The 14,649-nt window shown below is 35.1% G+C and overlaps 1 protein-coding gene across 19 annotated transcripts in view; it reads right to left on the reverse strand.

Annotated features, from left to right (window-relative positions):
* The window catches only part of SYNE1 (spectrin repeat containing nuclear envelope protein 1), a 307,251-nt gene that overhangs the window by 85,433 nt on the left and 207,169 nt on the right, over window positions 1-14,649 (reverse strand). For 14 of the 19 annotated variants that reach the window (XM_084515528.1, XM_084515527.1, XM_084515536.1 and 11 more), the window contains 7 exons: window positions 11,175-11,342; window positions 10,209-10,370; window positions 8,220-8,414; window positions 6,329-6,502; window positions 5,170-5,361; window positions 1,418-1,552; window positions 687-793 (listed from right to left, as the gene is read on the reverse strand). In XM_084515528.1, the coding sequence (XP_084371654.1) occupies window positions 687-793; window positions 1,418-1,552; window positions 5,170-5,361; window positions 6,329-6,502; window positions 8,220-8,414; window positions 10,209-10,370; window positions 11,175-11,342 (1,133 nt within the window). The remainder of the gene's footprint in view (window positions 1-686; window positions 794-1,417; window positions 1,553-5,169; window positions 5,362-6,328; window positions 6,503-8,219; window positions 8,415-10,208; window positions 10,371-11,174; window positions 11,343-14,649) is intronic. The other 5 variants (XM_084515529.1, XM_084515530.1, XM_084515534.1 and 2 more) reach the window with 1 other exon arrangement.

The raw sequence follows: 14,649 nt of genomic DNA on the forward strand, positions 1-14,649 counted from the left end.
TTCCCCAGACCTGGCCCTTGCTGGTCCCTGAAGGTCTGCATTGGCAGTAGGAAGCTATTTTCTTCCACCTTCTCTAAAGCAGAACTCTCTCCCAGCCAGAGCTAAGGCTTTTAATCATAGAATCATAGAATCATAGAATATCCTGAGTTGGAAGGGACCCCAAATGGGTAAGTGTGCATGGAAATTTAGACCAGAGATGAAATTCAAAACACACAGGGCTCCAAGAAGAGAAACATTCACTAACTGTGGGAAAAATAAAATTAAGCAAAGAGTATCTCATCTGGAAGGATCTGGTTACAACAGTAGACTATAATGTTTTACATAGATTTCAGCTATGATTCACACACAAATGCTGGACCAGAAAGTTATAGTAATGATCCACTGTTTGTCTAATGAATCGTACTAATTTGCAATTTTAGAATGATGCATGAATAAGAAGAATTTCTGAATCTATAAGCACAAAACAATTTGTGTTACTATATTTTATATATATATATATATATATATGTATATATGTATATATGTTAAACTCTGTAACTACAAACTAGAACTGCAATACCCTAGGTGCTGTATAAAAACAACAAAAAAATTTAGAGGGTCATATGTGGAAGAAGGATGTAAACATAGGGATAATAAGGCATATGGTCAAAGAATTTAACTTCACAGAAGAACACATCTAAGCATACCTTATACTTAGGTTTTCTGGAGCACCTTGCTGTGTTAGGATTTCTTCTCCACGGCATGCTACTGACCGCAGCAGATTCTTCTGCTCTTCTAGCTCTTGTTCCAGCTCCTGACACAGCAATTTACAACAAAAACGACGACAATAATAACGATAACAACAAAAAGACAAACCTGAAACAGAATGTTTTTGCTCTGGAAAGATATACCTATATTAAGCAAAGACAGCCAAACTATTTCTGGTATGGCTTACTTGAGCACTAAAACCAGTGCAAAATCTCCACCGAGGGAGACAGAAAAAATAAACTGAAGAGGAATGTTGAACTATTTGACTAATGCATAATAGTTCCTGGAATCTAACCCAGTGAGGATGTCTGAGTATCATGCAAAACAATATACCTTGAAATATGTGTATCTTTTGCTTCTATAAAAATACTATTGACTGCTATTTTGAGCATTATTTCCTTACAGCAATTCAGATGGTTCATCCAATTTCATTTTACTGATGCATAACAGAAGTACAGAGTGACTAAATGGGTTGACCATAGTCTCCCAGGAAGTCTAGTCTTCCTTGCTGTTACAGACAAAAACCAGTGAACTCAGATGCACAATTACGGGAACACTGGGCAACAAAAAATGTTAAAATGAAGATTTCAGAGGAAAAACTAACTAGACTGGCTCAGCTATAGTGAGCTGATCTAAACTGATTTAATGTAAAAAAATGTAAAACACCAACTTTCTGTTGCTGTAGAGTGCTTTGTTGCTGCTGCGAGCGAGTAGTTCTTGCTTGTGCCAGCCATTCTTGCACGCTGGGACTTTGTGAAGAAACCAAGTCCAGATTGTTCTCCTCCTTTTCTTGTAATGATCCCTGCTTTAAGAGAAAAAAATGAAAATTTTACAAAATTTCTTACATTGCTAGGGAGCTGGCAAGTCCCTACATTACACGTACTTCCATCTTCTACTTTTCAAGTTGCTGGCTCACATAAATTCTAAAGTGAGCTATGATTTCAGGTTTCTGACTTTTGCTGGTTTTTGGTTACTAGCAAGAAAGTATCTCTAAAAATAAACACACAGCTCCACACTCAATTATCAGAATCTGAGACCAGAGATCAAGAGACCATGGGCTGTCATACTCTTAAAGACAGTTTTACCTCATTTTACCTCTCCTAGAAAACAGAATTGGTCTGTAATGGAAGATGAAGCTCTAACTGGGAATGCAGGGAATCAGTGGATTGTTTCTGTCAGGTTTTTGTCTAAAGTTTTTTGGTTCTTTTTTGGTCAACTTAAAAAAAGAGATAAAGTTGTTTCTCATTCTGGTCTGTTATTTTATTTTATTTTATTTTATTTTATTTTATTTTATTTTATTTTATTTTATTTTATTTTATTTTATTTTATTACTATTTTTTATAAATAAGTACTCTGTCTGTGTTTCCTAGGAACAAGTTTCTAGAAAAACTGCTGTGGTTGGAGTGTAAACAGCAGCATATATAGGATATCAGATTAGGAAAAGAAAATATTACCCGAGAAATAGAGAAATAAAGAAGATTTTCTTTTTCTTTTTTCTTTTTTTTTTTTTTTTTAAAAAAAAAGGAGAAAAAAAAGCAATCTTTTTTGTAAATTCTAAAAAACAGAAATTCCTATATTTCCTATATGCTCTAGGGAAAACAGCAGTTCAGCTTGTAGATTCCTGTAGCGAATGATCTCTAGTTTTTCATTACATTTGCGCAGATTGCTTGATTTTACTTAGATTTGGAGTGAAGAAGTATTCTAAGAAGAAGGTTTAGAAGCTAAAATACTGCAGTTACATTAAGACAAATGGTAGTCCTGCAGTTCCTACAGTAGTAAGGGGTTTAAAAATGCTTGTGGCTTTTGTGGATGCAATGAGGTTTTGCAAATATGCTGTTGTACATACTTTTTAGACCAAAACTATTTATGAACCAACTTTTATCATTCTCCAATCACAAAATACATACAATTGTGTTTTCATTTGAATTCTGCCTGAGAGAACTATAGTAATTTTCCTTTAAACAGACAGGGAAATAAATGTTTGATGCTGTCTTTCCTGGAGAGTATCCACTGTAGCACAGAAATAATTGGAAAATCCCAGATGAAAATGGTGATAGAATGGATCTGTCAAAGGAGCTCTACATTGTACAAAGTTGAATCAGTCACATTATTTTTGTAGAACTGAAGACTAACGTTGTTATTGTCTGTTGTGTCCACACTCTGTCCCCCTCCCCCCCACACACACACTGGAATAAAAAGGAAAGCACTACTTTTAATACAAAATCAGTTTTACATTTTTGTTTTATAAGGACAGCAAATTCTTGCACCTAAATTACAAATGTTAGAAGATAACAGTACAAGGCAATGTTTTCTGTATTTTTCAAAATGCTTGAAAAATGCTACATTTGAAATCAATGTAACACTCAAGATCCCATCATGTTTCTGATTATTTTATGTTTTATTTTATTAATAATGGAATTGGTCTCCATATGACTTTTTTTCCAGATGATTAATGACAGATGCAGTTAGAAAGAAAGCTAAAATTGCCCAAAGAAATTACAGAATCTCACACTGTCTCTAAAACACTTTGACACAGAAATAGCAGACATGCTGAAATACTGCTTGAAAGAAAATATAGCTCTGTATTTACAATGCTCCTTGTCTTGCACTGCAACTTGGGTGCATTTCATGGGTACAGGTTTGTCTGTGTCTCTGGGCAATTGCAAGTTTATAATACACCTGGTGAGAAGCGTGTTTCTCACATGCATGAACTACAGTGCTATTAGCATGTAATGTTTTTCAGTGTTAATGGCAGGGGTTAGTTTGGCCATCTGATGTTCCGAACCTCAGTCTATAAGAAATTCTTTTTGCCTGATTATTTGGAATAAACGGATTGTAACATGAGAGGCATGAATTCAGAAAGATAGAATTTGCAATATATATTCTAGCTGACTACGAAATTGTTTTACCATTTAAATATCCTCTTCTGATATGGACTTCTCATTTGAAAAGATAGCTGTTTCACTGCCTAAATTTATTTTCTTCCATAATCCACAGGTTAAGTCCAAAAACTGCTTGCAATTCATAAACTCTTTCATGCATGTAGTACCCTAAATTAGTCTTATTATACATCTTGAAATTATTATATTATTTTAGATATTAGAAAAAACACCAAAAAAAATCTGCTTTAAAAGTTTAAGTACATTAAATCACACCATCATATTTTAAAATACTGCACACATATTTTAAAATGCAGCAGCAAAGGCTAATATAATTATACTTAGTATATCAGAATTTTGACTATAATATAATAATAGTTATTATTATCAGAATATATCAGATTCATATGCCCACATGCTGTTAGTAACACTTTTCATTTGCCCAATATATGTAAGAAGAATATAAAAGAAAGATTGGGGCAAACAGCTTTCTTTTCTTCTTCAAAACAGACATTGTTCTTGGGCCAAAATATGAAGCATTTTGCATATTGCCTCAATCTTAGATGCAACAGCAATAAATAGTTATTAATAAACAGTAATAAATAGCAGGAAGGGTTACCCCTTCCTGCCCCCCCCCCGAGCCCCCCGCTTTTATTTTTGTTTGTTTGTTTTTTGTTAAGTTATGTCATACTTCATAGTTATCCAATTTCTCTGGGCTAAAAATAGTTCTTAGCACATTAAGGGACTTTTCAAGCTAACCTCTCAGTAGAGTTTAATCTGCATTACAAGCTAGAAACCTTTGAAGCTTATCATGTTTAATTTGCACAACAAAACCCAGGGAAGAAGTAAAAGAAAAGGAAGGGGAAAGCGGTATGTCACAGCAGAGGAAGCAATTTCAAAACTAGTCAGTCACATTACACGGCTGGGTTTCTTGTGTGCATTCAGTTCTCTGCATGTTAATTTAACCTGATGAGTGACTAAAATAAATGTTATATAAAATTAACTAGTTATAGTAAGCAGACTGGTGCTGGTAGGAAAAGAAACCTAGGACAAAACTGATGTTAAATGTGTCTATGTTTATATAATATTTTGTTTAGTGTAATGATGCCACTGAGTATTAATCATATTTAAAAATATTTAATTAGTTTGATGTTATATTGTGCACACTATGCATGGAAGCATGTGTTTAGGATTGTTCTTCTGTTGCAGGGAGGAATCCAGAGTACATGTAATCTACAGGGACCATGAACAGGAACATAATATATTCAGGCAAAGTTAATTATCTATCTACTTTATTATTGTCCTTTCATGCAGATAGTGAGGTTCAGTGCAGAGTTTCACCACAAAGTGGTGCTTGACATGATAAACTAAAGCTTGCTCAGCAGTTCTTTATTTGTGAGTGTAAATCCATTTACTAATAAAATATGAATAGCTCAATCTAAAACAGTAGAATAATTTTACTCCTTTGCCCAGTTGCATAACACTGCTATGAAATCTCTCAAACTCCTGCCCACTGTGAAGCCAATTACAGAGAGCCACTTACCTGAATGTTGATCTGTTTGTCATGTAGCACTTTCTGCAGCTCCAGAAGACTGCCCTTCAGTGTCCTGAGCTTCACAGCCAGCTGCTCTGCCTCGTCCTTGGTGTGAGCTTTCCCTTCCATAAGCAAGTTCTCGTTGTGCACAGACAGCTCTGATAAGGCCACTACCTTTTGTTCTATTTCAACCAGCATGTTCTGCAGCAGCAAAAACAAAGAAGCAAATTCATACATTTTCCAGCATCTGTCACGTTTTCTGGCAAGGAGACCTGTGGCATACCTCACCCATTGCCAAGCTAACAGCAAGCTCGTTTTTTATTGCTTTGCCTTCCAGTCCCTTTCAAAGTCCTTATGAATATGCTCACAGGCATTTGCATGTGTCATTTCTGTTTACAACCTTTTTTTTTCAAAATAGGAATTTGAAGAATTATTTGAAACAGGATTTGTTGTAGAGGAGATGTTATTTATTTTCGCATTAATTGTAAATATGGCTAAGACTGACATCCATAATGACAAGAAATAGAGCACAGACAGGTGGAAATGCTTCTTTCCTCTTCTTCCATGTATGTTTAGTAGAATCTGTTCTACCTGTGTGTTGCTCTGACTAAATTGATAAGCTTCTCTTCTTGCTATTTGCTCTTTCTGATTGGTTCATGATGGACTTAAGGATTTCTGTATAATCCTCTTTAGTCTAAAGAAAGACTTAAAGTGACAAATCTCTGGCATGTTTATTCTCAAGAGCTATTTTCCTGACGTTCCATTAACATGGTAAATATTTTGATTTTCCAAATTTAAAGCTCATAGTATTCTTGCTGAAAATCCTAGCGTAATATCAGTTTTTATTTCCATAGCCACCGTCAAGTACAAGCCCACAAATATTGCCCGTTGAAGGAATGTGTACAGGATGAGATGGGCAGTCTCGAAAATATGGAAAAAATACAGGACTTTTAAAAAAACTTACTGCATTAAGTTTTTAAGAACTAGCTAAAGAACAGCAGTATTAACGCATCCACAGAGTTAACTGTTCTTTTTAGTTTTGAGTTTCCTGGACATTATATTTTTTAAAAATATTGCTTTGTTCAAGTTCACAGGGTGAACTATATTATATACAACAATATGGCTGTCAAAGATGAATCTATGAAAAAACTGAGACTGATAATTTTACCTGGCAGTCCACCAGCTGAGCTTCCATATCCATAGGTTCCTCAGCAGTAACCAGAGCAGTGTCCAGCGTAGCACGGGTATTGAGTAGCCAGTGGTCAAGCTCATCAGCTTCACAGCGGTACCTTTGAAGAGCTTGCTCTTGCCGCTGTTCTTCCAGCTGCTCACTCAATTTTTCCTAGAGGTATAAATTACAATATTTTACTTTTTAAAAGCCATACACCATAGTAGTTACTTATTTTTTTTGTCCTTCCTCTCTTTTTCTCACTGCTTCTATACAAGAATACTGCTTGTATTCTTTAAACCATGATAAGCATTTCCTTTCATATGTTTGAAAACTTTAATAAATAATTAATTAATAATTAATAAAATTAATTTCAATTAGTTTCAATCAATGAACATTTTTTCCTGGTGACTGAATTCTGTTTCAGTTAAGTTACTATTTTTACTTAGATTTTACAAGTAGATGTCCACTATTAGAACTTCCTAAAGGTGAGGACTTTTCTGCCTCCTTTTGCTGCTCTCCTTTGGGTTCCACCATCACCCCCTCCACACCCTGATTCAGTTTGCTTAACTATCACATAACTGTTTACTTAGGGAGAAACATGTATGGGTAACACAAAGGTGGGAGTGGACCGCAGGGAAAGGAGAGCAGCCTTGCCTTCTTTGGTGGCAGCAGCAGGCTGTTAGATAGTCTTAGCATCTCTCATGAAAGACATGAGAGTGTACTTCAAGGTCCCAGCAAGGTACTGATGGGCCCCTGGTGGGTAGAGAGCATCTTCTAGTTAGCATCTTCTTCTAAGTGCCATCAAGAAGATCCAGTAGGGAGCTCAAACTACAAACCACAAGATCCTTATTCTGTTTTGAGCTCCATAATGTTAGGTAAAGGCCATTTTTCTTCTGAGAGGGAAAAATTTAGTGCTTTTTTTTATTTGTTTGTTTGTTTGTTTGTTTGTTTTAGTATAACTTCTATTTTCTAAGGATGTATTCACTGCCTCAGGTGACTGCACAGGAGGTGATACACCCTGGGACTCCTCTGTAGCCCAGGTAAATCCACAGAGCAAATCCTCACACAGTCTACTAGAACCAATTTATGTTTGAAATTATAAAAGCAGCAGTTGATGTGTTTATGAGTTCACTGTTGGAATTCTCAGAATTACAGCAGTAAATCAGCCCTGCAGCATTCAAAGTAGATTGATTGTAGCTAGCTTTAGCATGAATGCATTTTCTCATACATACCTGCTGCGTTATACATGTAAATATTCCTATATGTAATTGATTTATTTATTTTTTTTTAATCACCTTCATGTTAAAGGATTTTTGGTAAAGTTGGTAGACAAAGAAATAAAAGAGTCCATCTTCCATTATAAAGGTGTGCATGCAAATCACTTGGAAGATGACCAGAGGCAACAAGGCAACAGTTTGGAAGAGGACTTATTTCTTGGTTTGAACTTTCCCTCTTCTCTTGTTTCCCAGTTTGGACAGATGACTCCTCAAAAGTTTCAGTTTTACTGTAGGTAACTGCTTTTAATACTTGCAAACTGCTATAAATAAATGCACTCCATAACTTCTTCTGTGGAGGACAAGGAATACCAAGAAAATAAGGCACCTATTGAGAAAATGTCAACAAGGATATTAAATAAAAAATAAATATATGCACTATGTGTTTCCAGATTCTGTCTAGTTTCTTTAAGAGGAGGGGCTGGCTAGGGAAGAACAATAATATTTTAGGGAAAGGAATTGTGAGAAATGAGCAGAAATTAAAATGACTTATTTCAATTAGAAGTATTCACTAGTGATTAAGAACTTTGGTCAAAGTACAGCTCTGCCAAAAATGTCTCTCAAAATCTGGAATGCAATCCAAAAGACTAATTTTTTTTTTTTTTTTTTGGTACCTCTAATAGCTGTCGTTTTCCTGATGCCTTCATTCGAATTGTGGCCATTCGCTCTGCCAAGACTGTGAGAGTGGACTGCAATGCCAGCTGATCAGCAGCTTCTGCATCCCGTGATTCTGAAACCAGCTCCTGTGCTAATGATGTCTGAAGCTCAGTGATTTCTTCTTGTAACATTAGAATCTCATCCATCAAAGCCTATTTAGAAATGAGAGCAGAGAAACTAGTTCATCTATCAGAGAGAAGAAAGTATCTAAGGGTACTAAGTATATAAAGTATCCTTAATATAAAAGTCAAGGTGACTGTTCCAAAGAAGCATGAGGAATACAACAATGTAATGTATCACTGCTGGATTTCATTCCTCATCTTGAGTTTCAAGACAGATACCTAAGATGTTGCATTATCAATCTCTTAGAGCAAGCACTTTATTTTCATATCTAAGAGTACATAGACATTGGATACACAAGACAACACGTTGCTGCAAAAGCCAGACGTTATCCTTTGCAAGTCAGAGTTCATACTGAAGTGAGATACCAAACTGTTTCAAGTTATCAGTTAGAGTACTTACAACTGTGATTACAACTTGGTTATGTCTGATTGGTTTCTTGATAAAGAGCTATTTAGACAAACCTGCAGCTGTATTCTGCATTTGAGTATTGTACTGACTCAAGTTTTCAGCATCTGGAGCAAGGGAATGGCCAGAGTGCAATTTAGACAAGTGTCCATTGACTGATAATGACAGAAGTGTTTCCCTGTCATTGTTTCTCTGAATGTACTATTTTGGTAAGTCTTTTGTAAAACGTTGGCTCTTTGTCACATTAATGTGTTCTCCAATAAACAAATTTGCAAGCAAAACCTGCATGTAACATCAGATATTTTACATCATGATTTTCCTTAGTATGTATTGGTGAAATTCTGTGTCCGTAATTATTTGAAGGTAAAAACTGCAAAACATACCAAACCAAACATCTGAGCTTATATTTTCATTGCAAGCATAATGAAAAAGAAAATAAAATCAAGTTGAGAAGCCTAATCCACACTTTTTTTTGGTAATGAATGAGTTCAAACCAATTTTGAAATGGCTCAGTGTTGCCATTATACATGTAACAATGTTTGAGACCTGTATTGGTTGCATCTTCCTCCAGGCTACATGGATGAAAGAAAGGTAGTGTTATCTCTCTGAAAGCCTTCTTCTGGGTTCTTTACATTCTGAAGATCTGCCAGGGAAATAACCCATTTGTATTTTTGTTCAGACATTTGATGCAGACATTTTATTTGCTTGACACTGAGTATCCAGTGTCAAAATCAGTTAGAAATAGATAACCTTTTCCTCTAGCATCAGGGTTGATATAGTAAAGTTCAAAATAATATTCTATTTTAATTCTTTGTCGGTAATACTGACATTAATAACCTGAAAAGGAGAAGCTTCCTGGTGAATATAATTGCAGCATTTTACCTCAAAGAGTTACCATATTCTCTTGACTTCCCTTGGAAGGGATTTTTTTGTGTGCTTTTGTTTGCTTGTTTTGTTTAACAAGACAAAAAGTGTATTTGGATCAATTTACAATGCATCAGTATTAGTGATGATCTTAGTAAATTGGGAATATTATATATAGTCTCTCTCTATGAATGTACTAGCATAAATATCTAATAGCACTAATGTTGAAAACCAGTATATGTAGGTGTCATTGAACACAATCTTTGACAAAAGATTTTACAGAAAATTTTGGTTGGAAAGCATTATACATACATATATATATATATATATATATATATTTTTTTTTTTTTCCTTTAAAGAATCCCTGTTACATCATCTTTAGAATGGTGGGAAGTCCAGAAAGGCAATACATACAGTTAGCAGAGATAATACAGCTACTGCATATTGTTTGAGTCATCCAACCAAAAAGAACGCTGCTATCTAACAACAAAGGGAACTAAAGATACAGAGGTAATGCATGGCCTCCCTTTATTTCTTATGTAAAAAGTTTTTACCTGATGTTCTGCCATCTGGCTCTCTGGACTCTTGGATGGTTCCAGACTCTCATTCAGTTTGAACTCAGTGGTCTCCATTTTACTGGATATAGACTGGAGTGTGTCCTGATACTTCTGTTGACGTTCAAGAGCTTCATAAAGGGTGCGCTGTTTTTCACTTATCTGATGAGGAATAGGAGATCTAAGTTCTAACCTCTGATACAGGATTTGAATGGTTTTTTGCTTCATACATCCCAAGGCTTAAATGACTAAACCCCAAAACTTGCAATATAGTTTTTCAAAAACAGAAATTAGAAATCAAAACAGCCATATTAAAATTACTTATATGTTTAAACATCATCAATCAAATTCTGTGTTCTGTGACTGGAAAAAAAACCAAAACACTTTACTATGCAGGGATAAACTATGGACATTCTTGTGAATTATTACAGATTTTATGCACTCAATCATGTACAGTTTGATAGAGGCATACCCCATAATAGCTGCTGTGCCTTTTCAAAAGAATTAAAAATATATTGTATATAATAAAATCTGTAGCCATTTTGATACATCACTGAATGACTATGCTACACTACTATGCAGAAGTGTGTTAAGCTGACTCAGTATTTGGAGGAACTGGATGCTTAGGCCTTTTTTACCAACATTTCTGGTATGAACTGAATTCCATGTTAGGTTATGCAATATCGTCTGACAACAGCTAATATTTCTGAAGGCAACTATCAGCACAAATGACTTATTTTTTTTCTTAATAGAGGTCCATCCTGCACGGGCTTTCAACAAACAAACAAATATAATGTAATATAATACTGCAACAGACAATTTTTGTTGCCCCCAGAGAGCCAAGAACTTCAGAGAAGAATACTAGCTAAGCAGGTTACTAGCTAGAATACTAGCTAAGCATTTTATTCCTTACAAGCTATCTGATTGTTTTAAACCCTACAGATATACCAGACATCCAAGACATACCACATTCTTCAGTGTTTCCCAGGAACGCTGCAAATCATCCAATTTGGCACTAGCAGCTGATTCTAATCCTTGTTCATAAAACTCCTGGGTGGCTGAAGTGCTGGGTTGAATTTTAGCAGCTTCTGTTTGCAACTGTTCAGCAGATAAGGCTTGGTAATAAGCAATGTCCTACAATCACAAAACACATTATTGCACTTTCAAAATAAAAGATTATGTATAAGAATATCCCCCCACATACTGATCCCTTGCATACGTCTGTTAAAAACATACAAAACAAAACAAAACATCACCAAGTCACAAAGCCAAAAGAACCAAACAATCCATGAACAACAAAGTAAATAAATATTTAGAAGTAATACACTGAGTATGGTTTGGAGCTTTAATATGATGAAAATTGTGGATCTTTTTTTTTTTTTTTTTTCTTTTCCATGTCGACAGTATATGTTTGGATGGATATTAGGAAGGAGGCTCAAGATGCAACTGTGGAGAGACATGGAAATTCTGTGAGGGAAGTGCTCAAATTTGGAACAATATTCTAGCAACACAGCTATAAATGGGGAAAGCCCATCACAACCCAGTGTGTTGTGGGTATTGTGGGTGACAAAGAATATCACTCTAATGAACTCTATCATAGAGAAGACAACAGAAGAACTGAAAATGAATATGCCAAAGGACTAGTCAATGAGGTAAGAAAGAATATTAAGCATTGGTCTTCAAACAAACAGGTACTGTTGATTCACTCATGAAAGACAGTGGGCAGAGGGACCAGAAGTACTAAGGAAAATGGGCAAGTGTTCAAGTTACCACTGAAAAATTCAAGGCAGAAATATTTCCCATCAGAACTTGTGTATTTAGTGTTTGGCTATTTCTTCAACTGTTGCAAAAAGACACTGGGACCAAGACGTCATATGCTACCATTACAGATCTTTTTGTGACCTCATTTTCAGAAGTAGTATTTTCAAGATAAGCCTTAAAAATAATTAAATAAAATACAGGCCTACGTTATGTGCTCAGTGTGTCATCCTTTAGGGAATTCATGGCCATTATAATATATCTTGTCTAATCTTTACTGATCTTCATTTTATTAGTTAATGGGAATTTTTTAAAAATGAAATTCATAGAAAAGTATACAGAAAAGTATGGCTTGATAAATAAGGGCCTAAGGAATTAGTGAGATCCAAAGAAGACAGTAATCCAGTGTTACCAAAGGATGTTATGGATTAACAAAAATTAATTTCAAACAAATGAATTTTCTTATAATGAAGTACTGATGCAAGTGCCATATTATCTCACTCTTGCACATGTGGGAATTTAGAATACCTGCAAAAGGATCCAAATTTGCAGCAGACTCTTCATTTCCCAGCGTTATTTCAATGTTATTTAATAGCATATGTGAACAAAACCAAAAAAAGCTCTGGAAGAATGGTGTAGAAATCAAGCCACTCTCTAGGTACAGTCACTTTCTTGGGCTCTCTTTCTAACTCAATCTAATAAGCACAGAATGCCCACCTGCCACAGAAAACAGCCCATCACCCAGCAGCTGCATAGGTATGTTTTTTCACTCTCTCAAGAAAATGAAGAGATGAGCTCAGGTTATCTGGTTCCTAGGTGGACATTTTAACAATTAAGGTGCCTGTTCACTGGTCATTACCAGTATTTTTAAAGGTAGGAAACTGCCATTACTATATTTTATAGACAGATGGATCATGAATCTTTACTGAGGATCCCTGAAAAAGTCTCTCAATAGAAACAGAAGACCAAAGAATGGACAGAATTTCAAACTGTCCAAATCTGTTAAATGAGATACTTCTTAATAAGTGTCTTGGGAAATTACAAGATGAAGGCATTTACACATTTACAGTGTCTGGGAGTCAACAGGGGACGTGTAACAGCTTAACATAGTATTCAGGACTTTGATTTCTGAATTTTTGGCTCTGACCACAAGTGATCTTTCCATGTCATGGAGAAAAATGACAGCAGTGCAGGGAACTTCTCAATTTGTCTTGTCTGCAGCTACTGCACAGTCCCCAGCTAGTCTTCTCTACAAACAAACAAAAAAACAGCCTGTGCTACTGAGACTTCTTAATCAGAGTTTGTAGAATAAATGGCTTGTTCTTACAGAGGGGGAAAAGTAACCTCTTTGCACATCATTTCAACTACTTTTTGGAGTATAGAACATGACAGTTTCTTTTCAGAAGGGTTTTTATGTTGACAATGTGAATCCAGGTGTTCTTACTGATTACTTTCCCCTATTCAGGATCCAATGTATCATGCCCTCTTTTAGGAAAATTAGTCAATGAACAGTACTCAAGCTTCACTGTTAGAATGTAGGAGCAAATGATGAGTTTAAATTTCAAGGATTTGTATTTAAGAAGGGCTGGTGCAACATAGATGAGTTTTCATAATGGAAGGAGAAAGAATGATTATGAAGTAGTCTGTGTACAAGGAGAGAAAAAGATATTTTACAGTGACCCAGTGATGAAGACTTGAATCACAGGATCAGCTGTGGCCCCCAAGGTTTTACACTAACAACTTCATCTTTTTTCAATTCAATTGCTGTACATTATATATCCAGAAAACAGGTTTTAAAAGATGTGCTAAATTTTAATCACCTATGTTTTTGGGTAAATGTGAGAAATGTTAGCTTCGAGGGATTCTCATTCACTATTGTAGCACAGATTTTTATGAGAATAAACTCCATGAAAGCACTGTTACTAATTGCTGAAATATTATACACCATGGAATCATTCACCCTTTTAGGAGTTGTGATCAGATTCTTAAAATATTTTTTTAGCTGTGTCCCTCTCCACCACACTCCCCTGACTTTTTTAGAGGAGTGTTAATACAAAACAAAGACCCCATGCAACAACAATACAACAGTGATAGATATTTCACTTTCTTGTATTCATGCTTTTGTTTTACTGTTTCCATACATAGGATCAGTATTTACACTAATATGCAGCTGACACTTGTTTTGTATTTTTGTAACTTGTTAGCACTGTAAAAATAGCACTTAGATGTCTCAATGAGGGATACCTACATTTGATCATTAGGAGATATTTATGAAACTCTGATGGAAGACTGTTTTTAATCACTAATCCCTCTCTACAGTTTTAACAACACATTTCTCCCCTACTCCAGGAGGGAAAAAAACAATTAAATAAAACAACAACAACAACCCTTTATAAGTGCTCTAATTATTTTCTCCCAAAACTAAACTAGTGTAATTCTTTTTTTTCTAGAGTTCCTTTTTTGATTTTTCTGGTATGTTGCAGGTGATATTCCTGTGAGAAAGTATTTCTGTTAGCACTGGCTACTTAAAAAGAAAAAATATGAATACTGAATATGAAATATTTTTAACATTTAAGTTCCTAACTCTTTCTTCTCTAGAGTTATTGTTGTTGTATTTTGTAAGTAAACCACTGCATTTTGGAATGTTCTTCCCCTTATTATTTAGTAAGTGATGTTCATTTCA

The sequence above is a fragment of the Aythya ferina genome (genome assembly GCF_964211825.1).
Source record: "Aythya ferina genome assembly, chromosome: 3".
NCBI classification, from domain to species: Eukaryota; Metazoa; Chordata; class Aves; order Anseriformes; family Anatidae; genus Aythya; species Aythya ferina.